We start from the raw sequence: 16,153 nt of genomic DNA, 5'->3' as shown, positions 1-16,153 counted from the left end.
CATTGCACACTCAAAGAATTGTATAATATTGTATTTGAACATAAATAACTTTTTTGAGGTAAAACAATTAACAAGATAGGTGAAATGAATACCAATATGGCAAAATAGGTGAAACAAATATCAATATGGTAACATGTGACCAAGTGAGTTTTTCAGGCTCCTCCAGTTCTTTTTTTTAAAACTATTTTATACATCATTTGTTTTCCGCAGGAATGAACAAAACTGAGCCAGTCCATTTTGAAAATTAAAGAAACAAATAAATTTGTAACAATTTTAATCAAACAGTAACAATAAGTAACAAAATATCACAGAACAGTACATATTAAAATATCACAGAACAGTACATATTAAAATATCACAGAACAGTACATATTAAAATATCACAGAACTAAACATATTAAAATATCACAGACTTTGTCAACTAGAGATCTGTAACGCTATTTATCAAACAATATTTTTTTCAATTTACATATTTTACAATGTATACTATTATAAGCTAAGCTATTTGGCTATCTGAAGACCTTAAGGGTGAGTGCATAGTGAGCTTACAGATTTATTAGCTTTTGTAATTTATTAAAATAATACAGCAACTATTCTTTTTGTCACTCTGCAAGACAAAAAAAAAAAGAAAAAAGAAAAGATAACTGAAAAAAAAGTATTGAATACTTTAAAATGTCATAAATGAAAAAACAATTGTTTTCCCTTCTTATCAAAAAAGCCTAAATATCAATGTTGCATGGCCATTTAAAAAAATCTAATTTAATCACTCAAAAGTTATGAACAGTTTCACTTAATAATGTAACATTTGATCAAAACATAAGCCATCACATTTGTAAAAATAAAAAAAAATATAACAACACATATTAAAAGTTAAGTTATACCATGAACATTTATTATATATAATGCAATGACAGCTAGCCTAATAAAGCATATCTATTTATATACATTCTTTTTTTAAGTTATTGATTCTTTTACTATCCCTTACAGTGTTGAAATGACAGTGTGTATTTTTTTATGCAAAATCTTATCCCTGACTACCATGATAAAACAAATTACTTTGTATAATATCCCTGACTACCATAATAAAACAAATTACTTTGTATAAAAAGTAAATATAAAATAAAAGTGTCACAAGTTTTCTTAAACTTGTTATGTGATCAATATCCTGAGTTGCTCATAAGTTTTTCTCTGTAAATAGAGCCTCAATATCAATCTTCCCTGTCCATATGAAAATGTTGTATTTAATCAATCGAAACTAAGTTTTCAAAAGTTAGTTGTCATTCTAAACATGAAAAGCTTTCTTGATTGCGATTAATTCTTGTCCAATGTCGAAATTGTAAAGTCTCCTTTTCTCACCTCTTCTACTGTAACCAGACATCTACAAAAAAGTAAAGGTTGGGATAAAAAACTATTCATGTTACTATACAATACTGAAGTATTCTGTGGCATACTAAAGTACAACCATCAGCACTGAGTTTGACTAATAAATAAACAATACCAAAAGTCATTCAGTATTTTTAACTAGGATTTGTGGTTCATTGATCTGGTGAAATTTTTGGTTTATGGCAGTTTACCATAAAGTTGTAGTTACTATATAGTTGTAGACAAGTAACTATATAGTTGTAATCAACTTGAAACTTAGTACACGTTTATTATATAGACTTTTATATATGTCAAATTTAAGACTTGTGACCCTGATTTCACTAATCAGGTTGAAGTTTTGGTTTAAGGTAATTTACCATCAAGTTGATATCACATTAAATTGAAACTTTGTTCACATTTTCATTATGATGTGAACGTTTAAACATATATGTCGAATAAGGGTTTGGACCTATATTTCTTGGTACACTAAACATGCAAATGTGAAAGTATGAGTGGGACAATGTGTCCTATTAACGCATTCTTGTTAAATACTATATTAGCAACGATTCAAGACATTACAAAGAAAATAGATCTCAAATGAATTTGGGATATGTAATCATACCACAGATTGTCTTTCCCAATTATCTGACGTATTCTGTGTGTCCTCCACATTTGGTGTACTCAAGAAATCATCTGATATATCTTCTTTTCTTTGAGATACTGTGAAGTAAAGAGTGAAAAAGACTTAGAAACTGAATATTAGAAATTTATACAACTGAAAGCTCTCTTATCCAAATTCAAATCAAGAGTTATTACATTAAAATAGAACAGAAGTTATGGTAAATGTTTGTAGTTAAATATTCATATCTCACTCAAACCATCAACGAGGAAAGATAAAATATGAGAGAAATATTGATGAATCTAATTTCCTTAAAATTTATCAGTATTTCATCATATTAGATGTACATACATAATTGGCCTAATAAACTATATCGATAAGTTATAAAAACTTATCAATCATGCATTTTTTGTTGTTGGTATTTATGTTTTTCAATTGTTTCAGACATAAACTACACAAACTTTATTTCAATATATATATATTTATCAAAGATCCACACAGAAGCATTTTAGCAATCACCAATTATAATATGCTATGATGATGATGATGAATTGGTGTTCAAAATCTGGTGACAAATATTACATTTATATCAGGATGAAAACAGGTTTGAGGTATAAATAAGGACCCTAATACTAGACAGACATTCTTTATCATATAATCAAGGGGGTTAACTCTTGTAACATTAACAGTAAAATAAATAATTTTTTATAAGGGGTATAATTTTTCTAAATTCAAAAATGAATATAAAATTTCAGAAATATCCTATTGCATAAATTTAATAAGGCAAATAAAAACAAGGACCAGGAAATTAGGAAAATTAACACATCATCAACAGGTTCATCCATAGAATTCACAACATTTGATTATTACTAATTTAGACCAAAACCAAAAATGATTCATAAGTGGTCAAAAGATCAGACTTAGATGGTGAAGCTTAATATAGTAGCTTACACATTTGATTTCCATCTTTTTGAAGAGGAGTGCTAGTTTGTTGTCTTTTTCTATTTTTAACTTTTCTTTGAATCATTATTTTTGTAATTGACAAAGATGGTGATGATTCTCTGCTACTTTCAGTCTAAAATAGAAGACAATAGATTTATGTATGAATCAAATACATTCAGATAATGAATTGATCAAAAATATTTTGACATTTAAACGTCAAAAAGATTTTTGTATGAAATGTCACAATTTAAAGCCTGCGCTTTTTCAAATTGTTTTTATTAACAGAACCATTTCAGTTGATATAAAGTAACAGTACATCTATGAAAACCTGCAATTCATTACATTCCTACCAAAACAACATTATTTAAATTTATTTCATATCGGTTGAGAATAAGATTCTCTTATTGGATAAAAAGGGGTCACATGGCATTCATTATTCTTCAGTAATAAATTCCATCGGTCATTAACAGAAAAAAACGGACCAGAAAACCGGTCGTTAACGAACTTTTACATGATAATGACCGGTGGGGCGTGGTTTCCGTCTGATAATGACCGTTGGGGCGTGGTTTCCGTCTGATAATGACCGCTGGGGCGTGATTTCTCTGTTAATGACCGCTGGGGCGTGGCTATCTCTGTTTAGAGAGATTTACCTTTTATGAAACATGTTCCTGATTTTAATATTGTATTTAAGTTGTTGAATTGTTTATCATATGTTTTCGTTAAATATAAAATTAAAGATAACTTGATTAAGTATTTATATACTGAAAAATTGCACTAAAATGAATGGCAGTATTACTATGACTGGTCTTCACTCTTTGTCATAGAAATCGTACAACTACCCGAGTTTCGCTTTAGGCATTTTGAATTTACGAGAATTTTCCAAAACATGGTTTCTCAATGAAATAAACATAATAGTTCTTGAAAAACTGGTCATTATCGTGATACATGGACTGCCCGTAGGACAGTGGTATTGACTGCGACAGCGATAATGACCTCGCCTTTGGCTCAGTCATTATCACTATCTTAGTCAATACCACTGTCCTGTGGGCAGTCCATATATCACGATAATGACCAGTTTTTCAAGAACTATTATATAAATATTTTCCATTTATGCCTGTTGTGAAAAATAAAAAAAATCTGAAAGGGAGATAATGCAATATTTATCAATCTGAAGCTATATGTCATCCAAGAAACCAGGGGAAGACAAATACATATTCAATTTAAGATTACATTCTTGGTGAAGATCTTGTAAAAGAATTGTGCTCAATCAAGCTTTTGCAGTGAGATGAAAGAGTTTTCTGCATGTTGAAGATTTAGGACATAAGAACTTTTTTTTGTAAAAATCTTCAAAGCCAATTTGTAATCTAAGTCACTGAATATGGAATAAAGACGTAAGTCACAGACTGTTGAAAAAAGACCCTAAGGCAATGAGTTAATGTGTTTATAAAATTGTTCCTGTAACATGACAATTGTTAAAACTGATGATATATAGACATTTTCTCATTTTACAGAACAAACAAAATATAAGACTCACAGCTGATTCTTGTCTGTTAACCGTATATCTGTCCCTAAAAAAAATGTGTTAAAATCAATTAAAAAAATTATTGTGCATACTTAAGGATAATTTTAAAGGAAATTTATAATTTAATAAAAAGTGTAAAAATGCAAAACACTATTTTTTATCTTCATTTTCTTGATTTAGTTTGGATAAACAAGGAAATAGTACGCAATCATGAGTTGGTTGACCGTTATCATATGGAAATGGAATATCTGCTTCAAAGATGACTGCAGATATGTTTCTAATGTCCTAATTACAATTCTGTAACTTTTCCTGTATGTGATCTGCGAATTAGACTTACTACCAGGTTTGTACAAACATGAGTAACAGGACAGGTGCCACATGTTGAGCAAGATCTGCTTATCCTTCCAGAGCACCTGAGATCACCTCCAGTTTTGGTTGAGGGTCCTCTTGCTCAGTCTTTTGTTTGCTATGTTCTGTTTTATGTACTATTATTTATCTTTTGGTCATTTTTAGCCATGGCATAGTCAGTTTATTTTCAACTTATGAGTTTGAATATCCCTCTGGCATCTTTTGCCTCTCTTTAAGTTTTGAAAAATTTAGACACAAAAATGCTTGTAAGTATTCTTCTAAGTCTTTCCATTCAGGTTCATGTCAATCAAGAAATGTCTACAAATCACCAAGATCAACCATGAGTCTTAATGTTTATAAACTCATCATCAATTTCAAACTAAAATCAGATTTCTGGATGTACAACAAACAGCACTGTAATTGAACTAAATGTAGAAGTTTGTACATTGTGAAACATTTAATAAAGCAAACATTCTGGTTAAAAAATATTAATATTAATTCATTGTTTTCCAATCAATGGTAATAAGTCTTTTCACAATGTATGATAACAGTTCAAAGACTTACATTTTTTTGACAAACCCGATAGCAAAAATACTTTACCTTTGTTTTATCTCATTTACAGTTCTTGTACTGCCAGCAGGGGAGTCATTGAAGTCATAGACACTCCCATTTTTCTGTTGTAAAGCAGAATTGTGGTTCAGTTTATTATGGATGTTAATGCTTTGGCTATCCCTATGCTGTGAAAATCTTCTAACAGGCTGCAAAGAATTTATCACACTTGGAGTTGATCTTCTAAGGTTGCCGCTGGAGTATGTGTTTGGTCTTACAGGAAGTACCTTTTCAAACTGTGTTAACTGTTTTTCTCTGCTCATTGAGTTCGTAGAGAATGGTGTAACTTTTGCTCCTATATTTTCACTTCTGTTTGATACAAAGTTACAAAAGCCATGGTCTGCATCCTTATGAGATATTTGAGAGGAGTAGGGTTGTTTAAATACAGAGCTGTTTGTATTTCTGACATCTACTTGTTTTCCTTGCTGCTTTTCCATGCACATTCCATTGTTTCTAATTTGAGATTCATCCAATGGCAATGAAGTTAAATATGACCGCTGATTTTTTTCTCTCTCAGAATCATTTCTAACTGCTTGTAGATCTTGAGAAAGCCTATAAGTTTGAGAAGCATCACTGGTATCATAGTCTGCATCACTGCATGTTCTATTTAATCTTTGAGATTTTCTTGATGGCTCTCCATGTGTTCTTTTCTTTCTACGACTCTTCTTGTTATTCTCTCTGACTGGTTGTTTTTTGTTTCCAAAGTTTTCATTTATCTGAGGCTGAGGAATTACTGCTGCCACAGGCGAAGGGTTAGTTTTAGAGAACAAAGATTTGGTGGTGTTCCACATGTCCCCCCTGTAACTCGGTGAAACTAAAGTAAAGTTTTTCTTGTTACTATCATTGTACTGAAAATTTCTATTACTATCTGATAATATATTACTAATTCTGTTTGTTTCAATAGTAGAAACTTTGGAACTTATATCCTGACTTTTTTGTACTGAATTTTCATCAGAGACTGGCTCAATAGCTGATTCTGCAAAATAAGAATTCTTCTTGGCTGCCACTGTTTCCATTTGGGTCCTCATTTTAGAAAATTCTTCATTGTATCTTTCAAATATTTTATCCAATTGCTCTTGTACATCTTTTGTAACTGTATTTGGGATACTATTTTGTGTATATCTGTCTGAAGTTTGTTTGTTGTTGATCTCACTCATAGTCTTCAGTGTTATCATTTCAATCTGTTTTGCTAATTGTTCATTTTCATGCTTCCTGATCATAGCTTGTTCTTGCATTTGAGTTTTCATAAGAGTTTTGTGAGCTTCCTGTTGGTATTTACACATACCTTTTATCTCATTGATTTGATAGTTACACATTTCTCTGGAATCATCTCTACTTTGATGTGTATGTTTTTCTAATCCTGTGCTTATGTGGTACTGCATTTCTTTCATACCTTTATAGTGGGTTGTAGATAATTCCTTGCAGTAAAAGTCTTCAAGCTGCCTTGTGTGACTTTCTAAATCCTGTCTTAATTGTTGTAGTTCATTCATTACTCTGAAGTCAAAAATTATTAAATCTCTATTAAATTTTTTGACATGAATGTAACAATAAGGAGATGTGGTATGATTGCCAATGAGACAAATATCCACCAGTGTCCAAATAACCAGGGTAGATATAATATATATAAATATACATAAATAAATGTTTAAAATAAGTCATGTGCAGATTCGTATATTAAAAAAAACCCACAGAAATCAGGTAAGTAGATAATAAAATATTAATAACATTGTTCTAACGTTTTCACCCTTCACAGGACTTATCAAGTTATGTAACTAAGCAATGTTATCAAGGGGTAGTGTGACGGTACTTTATTGTTGTGCATAAATTGTGTATTTCCTTTACGCATTTAGCTTTACTTTGAATGTCTTAATAAATCGCTTCTCCAGAACTTTTCTATATTCCCCATCATCGCGACATTTGTAGAACGGGAAAAGTTTTACATCTTGGAACTGTCTAGTTTGTTTTTTGGTATAATTTGCTTTCAGATTTCAACTGCTTTTATATTATTTATAAGGGTGTATGTTAAATAGAAATCAAGAGGATATGAAATACTAGAACACCCTCCAACCCCTAGAATAAACAATGAATAAAAAGATGGAAAAAAAGTTAAGAATCTCCCTATGAATGTTATTTCATTTTTCATCTTTCTATTTATAGTTTTACATAACCAAGCATGGAAGATAACCTTCTGATCATAGGCCATATGTCCTATCCACACATGAAAGTACACATTTGAAAAATTGTATTTTAAATCTGCTTTTTTATGTTCACCAAATGTTTTACACAGTTCAGTTCCATTTAAATTCATCAATTGTTTTAAATTTCCTACACAAATATTTTAGCAATCCATTTTAATATATCAGCTATTTAAATTAAATAAATTACCCTCTTTTAATATCCTCATGTCTTACACTCTGAATATTTTTATATTCATGGTAGTGTTTTTCCATGAGATCCTTTTGTTGTTTGTGACTGTCTGTAAGCTGGCATTGGTTGTTAGTGTTAAGCATCACAGTATCACCAATCTTCTTGAGGTCGCCAATAGTTTCTTGATGAAGTGAAGTCATTACACTTCTCAAACTGTCAACAAGCTGGTTCTCTTTCTCTATCTGCTGTTTTTCCATCATGTTATTAAGTTCTGCTATTTTTGCATCTCTCTAGATCAAAATAAAACAGAATTATTTTTATTTAGGATTTTCAAAAATAACTTCTAACGCAAGATTCTCAGTTGCAAATGATATGGAAATCAATGCCATATTCAGTTTTACGTGTAATAGTGTGAACCAACTTATTTTCGAGAGCGATTTATTTTCGCGACTTTCGCGAGTAGAAAAATAACGTGAAAATAAATCACTATAAATAAATGGCAAAATTAAATAGCCGTGAAGTTGAGACTAGAAAGAGGAAAACGTGAAATAAAGTATCAGTGAAAATAAGTTGGTTTACAGTAGTTTATCCACTATTAAAGGACAACATGAAGCACTTGTGACATTAATTATTGATTCTTATCTACATATATTTATATCATAATTACCACAAAGATTTCTCTTTCTAAATCTTGCATCTTGTTAATCTCTTGATCTCTGTCTTGCATAGTTTCAATCATTTTCTTGAAGTTGTCATTCAAAACATCAAACACTAAGATAGAAAAAAAAAATATTATATTGAAAAGGTTTATTTTGAAATATGAAAGTCTTTTGTGTTTAACTGGTGAATATTTAGATTTAGGAATCACTTCAAATTCTTAACATGTACCACTCAAAGTAGTGAGTATGATAAGATTGTTGAAAACATTTTATTTTGTGGCTCTTCCTATAAAATATAGCATATGACTTTCACGACATTTTAGCATTGTATTCTTCTTTCTAAATACATAATTCAAATCATCTGTAAGCTTGATGGACACTGCTATTACAGAAACTGTTACCACAAATCACGATATTGAATAAGTTAAATTTGATTATCTCCCCTTTAACATGTTGGACCAGAATTATATTTTCATGCACATCCTCAGTGTTCTGCAGGTGTTAAGTTTTGTCAGATCAGTTTGACCTTTTAGGATGAGTTGTGCTATTGATGCACAACTATAGAAGCAAAGATTGCAAGATTGAAGAAATTAAATTGAATTATCTCCCCTTTAACAAAATAACAAGGATTGAAGCAAGTTACTTGTGTAGTTGAGTTATGGATATAGAACTTTTTGTGATTTAGTTTTCCTGTATTGCACAAAAGAATATGTATTTAAATAGAAAAAAAATGGTGTCATATCTTCCCTCCTAGTGGAGCTGGAAATAAGGTTCTCTCTCACTTTGTAGCTTAAAAAGGTTAGCAGGTATGGAATTTGAAAAATCCACTGAGTTGTGCAGATTCAAAACTGACCTGAGTTAGTCATAGCACTGAACTTCTCACGAGAAACATCAGACATCTGTTCCATGTTTTGTTGAAACATTTTAATGCTTCCTCTCATTTCATCTGAACATTCTTTGACAGTGTTAACTACTGATTCATACATTTCCCTAAAATTAATAAGTTGCACAGAATAATTTATACAGTTAGCTTGGAATATCTTGGCTGCATTTGGAGTCAAATAACACACTATAATTAGCATACTAAAGAGGACCCCGGCAAAAAAATGAATTTTTAAGCAAACAATTAAGAATGATAGAATCTTAACAACATGAATTGAAAGAGAAAAGTTTGAAGTTTTACTGAGAAAAATAATTTGATTTTATTTAAGTCTATAAGGGAACACATTCTTGCTGCATTTCACAAAATCATGGCATGATATATACAATAATAGTTTAAGTTTTTATTATATCTCTATGATTGAAAACATCAGTTTTTTGGGTTCATGCAGTCTTTTTTATACAAAAAAAACAAGAAATACTCATTGGTTATAACCTAAAACTACTAGTATGTTTTGTTTAAAAGGAAAAGCCCTGTCTTAAAAAAATCTTTATAAAAGAGTATGGTTTCATTCATAATGAGTATTGAATGCATTATTTGCCTTTTTCACATTTTTAAAATCATTGTGAATATTTATAACTCATTAAAGATCTCATTTTAAATAATGATTTGAATTAATTGATTTGAAAATTAGTTAACCTATCATCTCTTTCTTTAGCCTTTGTTTTATTCATCAGCACTTGCTGTTGGAAATTTGATCTTATCTGTTGCTTCACTGGTAGTGACACTGCAGGATTGTATCCATTAGATGGCTTTGTTGCAGAAGTAGATCTGAAAGATGTCTCTGAATTTGTTCTTTTCGTCATAAATCTGTCAAATACTCTTCTTCCTTGTGTTCCTTGTGACTTGAGATAAAATAATAAACATGAAAACTATTGTAATTTTATTGACAAATAAACACTCAGGTTAAAAATTGTTTAAAGATGGTGAATTGTACATGACCCTTCTTTATTTTGAACAAGCACCCATTGAAGGCATTTTTACTTGGTGGTCTTAGTATTAGAGTGGTCGCTTCAAGTGTGGGGTTGTTGGTATGATTCCTGGCTAGATCAAACCAAACATTTCCAAGGTCAGGAGCTATCATACAGTGGTTGTCATTGGTTGTTGTCTGCAATATTATTTGTTGTTTATTGGGTTTTTTTTTAAGTAGACAAGATCCTTGGTTTTCTTGTATGAATTATAAAACATTTTGTCATAACAATGCCCTTTATTGGTTAATAAAAAGTATGGATTTTGCACATGGTTGAAGGCTAACTAAGATTTTGAGATGAAGAACAACACTGTTCTTTCGGTTTCTTTAAGTGGGTGATTGATTTTGTGTCTTGTATGAATTCAACACATCCTTCTTTTACATTATTTTACCTGTGATTCGCTGTCTCCTGACAGAGGCTGGGAATATGTTGCATCTTGGGAATTCTCTGAAAATTCTATCTGTGAGTTTTGATATAAATGTTGTGAACCATTATCACTTATTTGACTGTTCCTTTTATCTCTGAAAATGTAATGAAAATAACAGGAATTAATAATTTTTAGTTACTTGAAAGCAAATCGCTTTTATATGTTCAAAACCAATTATTTTATTGGTAAATAAGCTATTTACTTTATTTTGGTTTAATTTTTCTGTCTTTGTCAAAAGTTGGACATAGAGAAAGTGTAAGTGAATCACAATGCAGCTGTCTAAAATATACAAGTGTTTTCTTGTCTAGCATTCAAAAATATCAACTGCTGCCAAAAGACATCTAAACACAAGTGAAACTGATTAGAAAGAAACGTTTAAAAATAAAAGAAGAATGTGACCCTGGGACGCAGATGCCACTGCTTGAAAACATGCAGGAGTAAAGGCACTAAATAAATTCAAATCTATTGACATTTTTCTTTTATTGAAATTTATATATTGGCAACAGCAAATTCAGCAATTTCTTCAATTTATTAAAGTGGCAATAATCATAGTGTTTCGTACCATTTGGATAAGGCAAACTGAAACCAATTTCAGGATGTATATATTTAAAACACACTAAAAATATATCTTCATTAAATATATTTTAGGTTTTTTATTATGTTGTCTGGTATTAAATCTTTCATCCTTAAATTAAAGCTGCATATTTTTTTCCAACAAAATAGATTATATATAATCCCTGAAAGACAAAATTACTTTTCATTTCAAACTTTAAATGAATTTTTTTTTTACCACTAGGATCAATGTTAGTCACTTTGATCAGTGTATAAAGTTAGAAATGTACAGGTACAGTAAAATCTTAATTTTGAAATTTGCTTGTCGCTTAAGCGTTATTCAATTACTCATAATTCACCAATATTTTTATCAGATATAGTCATACAAGACTGACATAATTCACAGATTGTCAATACAAACCTTCTACCATTAAAAAGCTCTCGTGATGACACTTGATTGAAGTACATTCGAGACATTTTCACATCTGGAATTATAAAAGAAGATTGTTAATTTTACTGTAAGCAAAGTTATATTAGACTTTATGTAAATGTGTTTTTATTGAACTTGGACCCAAATTTTTCTTTTTTCAATTGAAGAAATTTAGTTATCCTTTATAGAAGCTTTCTTGGAGCAAAATTACTTCACCACTAAACATAAGACAAAAACATGAGGCTTGGCAGTTGTGTAATTTAAAGCAAAATTGTTTCCCCATCCTAGACAATATTTCATGATCATGTATCATCATGATGTACAAGGAAATAAAATACAAAATTTATACCAGATACTCAGAAACCCTTCAGCCCAAGTTTGGCTGAAATTGATTCAGCAGTTTCAAAGGAGAAGATTTTTTAAAGTAGGCAAACTAGATGAATAAATTGTAAAAACAAGTACAATATTCAATAACTCCTTATTAAAAGGGGTCAGTTGACAATTTTGGTCATATAAACTTATTTGTAGATCTTACTTTGTTGAACATTTTTGCTGTTTACACTGAGTTTATCTATACATGTATCATTAATAGTATTCAAGATAATAACCAAAAACTGCAAAATTTCCTTGAAATTACCAATTTAGTGGCAGCAACCCAACAATTGGTTGTTATATTCATCTGAAAATTTCATGGCTGATAGAACTTGACCTAATGATTTTGTTTACCTCAAATCAGATTTGCTCTAAATTCTTTAGTGTTTGAGATATATAGATTCCACATCTGCAACAAGTGTATTACTATATTTCTGCACTCAAAACAGTTAAATTTTAAAATTTAAAGCGTGAGGCTTGCCAAGCTTTTTAAATAATTAAAATCTAACTGTTGAGAGTGGAGAAATATCATAATACACGAGTTACAGTGGTGGAATCTGTTTCTCTTATGATTTTCATCCTTCCTTTTCAAAAGATTTGAGGAAAGTTGTGAACTTTTGTCTTGATGTGACATCATCAGGTATTGTCGCCTTTTTTTATGATGTCACAATAAGAAAATTCAAAAGAAAACACGAAAATTTACCGTCACAATTAATTTTCAACCAATCATTTGCCGAGAACAGATTTTTCACTAGTGAGGAGAAATATTTTCTCACACCGGTCAGGAAATGTGATAAAAGCAAAAAAATTAGAAAAATACATGTAAGCCCAAAACTGCATTTTATCCCTATGTTCTATTTTAAGCTATTGAGGCCATGTTATTTGACGAAACAGAATATAAAACACAAAAACTAACTACATACCTTAAGAATCATTAAATTGGTTTTAATTGGTTCAGCAGTTTTAGAGTAGATTTTTTTTTAAATTTAGAAAAATATGATAAACAAATTGTGTAAAATTGTCCAAAAAGGTCAATAACTCCTTAACCCTTTCAATGATAGCTGCCCTGACAGAAGCTACTTTGAGACGATGGCTATTTTTGCTGTTTACACTGATTCATCTGAAAATTTCAGGGCTGATAGAACTTCACCTATGAACACATTTATCCAATGTCAGTTTGTTTTTTTTGAGATATAAGCCCAAAAACTGCATTTTATCCCTACGTTCTATTTTTAGCCATTGAGGTCATATTTTTTGAGAAAAAACAGAAAATAAAACTTAAACTTTATTCTAAGATTGCTGATACCCTAAGAATCATTCGGCTTACGTTTGATTGCAATTGGTTCAGTAGTTTCAAAGGAAAGATGTTTGAATTAGTTTACAGTGGACGAGGACAGGGGACGATCTCCTGATTCCATTCATATGCGTGATTCCTTTTATCTTGCCCAAATAACCCCACAATTGATGTTTTTTAGACTCTTGTGACCCTATTAATGGTAAAAAAATAATATGTTAACTTTATTGAAAAGTCCAGAGAACTCCGAAAGAAATGTTGACCTATATAAAAAAAATCAGACGAATGATAAGTTCACAACCGAAATGGATAAACTTGAATTAAGTGCTCCTTAAAAAGAGGAACTTACACAAAAACAAAACAATTCAGAAATCTTTCTTTTACACATGACATTTTGACATTTTGTCTGCAACTGTAACGGTTTATTTCTTCTTCTGTGATATTTTATCCTCAGGATAATTTGTCCCGGTAATTTTTTTCCAGGCATGGTATTTCTCAGGTTGATTTTTTCCAGAGGAGAGAAAATCTATCTGTGTTATGCAGATAGTATGTACCGGTCTATATTTGCCGTACTATATTTCACAGAACCGTGTGAAATAGAGTCCCATTTACTACTCTGTAAGTTACTCACAATCAATATATACCTGACTATAATTATAAAATACTTCACAAAGGTAGACCAAATTTGCATAATTTATCAAAGGGAGGTAATTATGAGCAATTTATATTTTAAAGATATTAATATAATATATTTCTGAATCTATTTTATAGTGAAATTTTTCCTTTAATCTTATTTTTTATATATTCATTTATATAAAAAGATGACTTACAACTTGATTTTATAAGACAGATAGCATTTCACAGGTAAAAACTATCCAGCTGTTAAACATGCTTTTGTTCCAATCAGAGACATATATACATGTCTCTGTTCCAATATATTATTATGCTATGATTTATCTGATTTCCATATAATCAACAACTACATCTCTGTCCCCAGACAAAACAATTTATATAGTTAAAAATATCATCATAATCAAATTCTTCTATTACTGTTAACTGTAGTAATGCAACTATATTTCTACCTTACTTTTAAATGTATATTCGTACTGAGATCTGAAAACAACTCACTTTTACATCATCGGTATTTCACTAACCTTATTTAATCATGATACTATTGTCACAATTACGATCTTTGAAATTACTTCTGGTTTTCTTCCCTGTGTTTTATGATAATTTTCTTTTTTAAAAGGATGATATTGACTTGAATATTTAAGGAAATTTTTTTCAAGGATAATTTGTGAAATTATTTCTCATTATAATACATTTTTTTTGAACAATTTCGCTTCATTTCAAGTACACTATTATTATTTCATAGTATTTTGAAGGATAAGTTTTTTCTAATAACTATTCCATAAGTTAACTACCCAGATAGAATTTCACGGCAAAGGACAAAATATCCCAGGGAAATATTTTCCTCCGGATAAAAAAAAACCAACAACTACTGTGACATTTTTTCCTCCGGATCAAATTTCACCCGGATATAATTTTGCTTTACACAACCACTGCTGAAGTATTTGAAGTAAAATACAAACTTTATATGTCGCAACATATCAGATACGGGAGTACTGAGAGGTTTGATTTTAATCAGACTGCATTTAACTTTTTATCTGTAGACTGTAGTAGATGCTTGACTTTAATCCAATAACACATTTTTGTCTCAGTAATATGGGGACGAAATTTTCATTGTACTAATGAACTCAAAATCGTTCAATTTTTTTGATGTCATATTTTGAATTCCCGCATCTGCGCAGAAATCAACAATGTACTTCCTTTTTCCGGTCTTGTTTGTATGAAACTGAGTAAAATATATATTTATCAGTCTTGTATAAAATAGGAAGGAACGCAATACCAATTTCATTTTTAATAATTCCTCAATATGAAAAAACGTTACCTGATGATAGGGTTTTTTTGTTTACATTGTATATGACGTCATAACATAAATAACGTCACAACTAAAATCTCTAACAACAGAACCAAAATCGGAAACATTATGGTATTTCCATTTCTTTTTTTTTAACAAATAATATATTAAAGTTACCAACAAATAATTCATACAGACTTCGTCCCCATTTACAGGTCATTACTGATACTGTATTACTGTATATCACACAGGTTACCGTAAAATTTTGACGTCACAAAACAAAATATCTGACGCTACAATTGAAAAGTGATCGTTGTATGCGTCAAAAGTTCAAGCGGCCGGGTCAGCCGGGATTAGCAATAAGGTGTATTATTTGAGGTGTAAAAAAAGCCATTATTTTCTTTTTCGATTTCAGGCATTTGTGATCATTTCTTTATAACTGTTAGTTTTAATTTATGTATTGTATCATGTGTATTTTTGTAATAATGAGACTTTCATTTATCAAAATCAAATTCATTGACATTATTCTATGTCAGTATGTGTCATTAAAGATGATAATTATGTTCAGTAACTTTCAGTTTTAAAATACGTTCAGATAGAAATGTTTTTGGACATCTGTCATATCCACTCTACCCTTTTCTTCTTCAATCTGTCAATATTATTTTCTGATGTGAGCAGACGACAAAACTTTGTCGGATAAAATGAGAACATATCCGAGGTTTCCGAAAGATAACCGGAAACGCAGAAAGCCTAAAGCTAAAAGAAACACCCATTTTGATTGGCTTATCGAGCTTTGAATGTTCGGCAAGCTAGCGACA

The 16,153-nt window shown here is 30.3% G+C and overlaps 1 protein-coding gene across 2 annotated transcripts; it reads right to left on the bottom strand.

Moving 5' to 3' along the window:
• Positions 1-257: 257 nt before the first annotated feature.
• LOC143067108 (uncharacterized) lies at positions 258-16,144 on the bottom strand. 2 transcript variants are annotated; one of them, XM_076240163.1, is made up of 12 exons: positions 15,925-16,144; positions 11,740-11,803; positions 10,731-10,860; positions 10,008-10,213; positions 9,282-9,418; positions 8,437-8,540; positions 7,788-8,059; positions 5,394-6,896; positions 4,458-4,491; positions 2,933-3,056; positions 1,985-2,082; positions 258-1,378 (listed from the first exon to the last, which is right to left on the bottom strand). In XM_076240163.1, the coding sequence occupies exons 2-12, from the start codon at positions 11,793-11,795 to the stop codon at positions 1,283-1,285; spliced, it is 2,760 nt and encodes a 919-aa protein (XP_076096278.1). In that variant the 5' UTR covers positions 11,796-11,803; positions 15,925-16,144; the 3' UTR covers positions 258-1,282. The 2 variants fall into 2 exon arrangements, with proteins under 2 accessions (XP_076096278.1, XP_076096271.1); XM_076240156.1 differs by having other exon boundaries at positions 15,969-16,144.
• Between the last annotated feature and the right edge of the window lie 9 nt (positions 16,145-16,153).

The sequence above is a fragment of the Mytilus galloprovincialis genome, chromosome 1 (genome assembly GCF_965363235.1).
Source record: "Mytilus galloprovincialis chromosome 1, xbMytGall1.hap1.1, whole genome shotgun sequence".
Lineage (NCBI taxonomy): Eukaryota > Metazoa > Mollusca > Bivalvia > Mytilida > Mytilidae > Mytilus > Mytilus galloprovincialis.
The sequence above is the reverse complement of the archived record's forward strand: the minus strand, read 5'-3'. Positions and strand labels throughout refer to the sequence as shown.

Bases quoted from the DNA above. Each gene is read 5' to 3' on its own strand.
- LOC143067108 (XM_076240163.1), bottom strand. From the start codon at position 11,795: ATGTCTCGAATGTACTTCAATCAAGTGTCATCACGAGAGCTTTTTAAT. The intron at 2,083-2,932 runs GTAAGCTACTAT...TTTACTTCACAG, and splicing joins AAAAGATGGAAATCAAATGT to TATCTCAAAGAAAAGAAGAT. The intron at 1,379-1,984 runs GTATGATTACAT...ACTTTTTTGTAG, and splicing joins ATTGGGAAAGACAATCTGTG to ATGTCTGGTTACAGTAGAAG.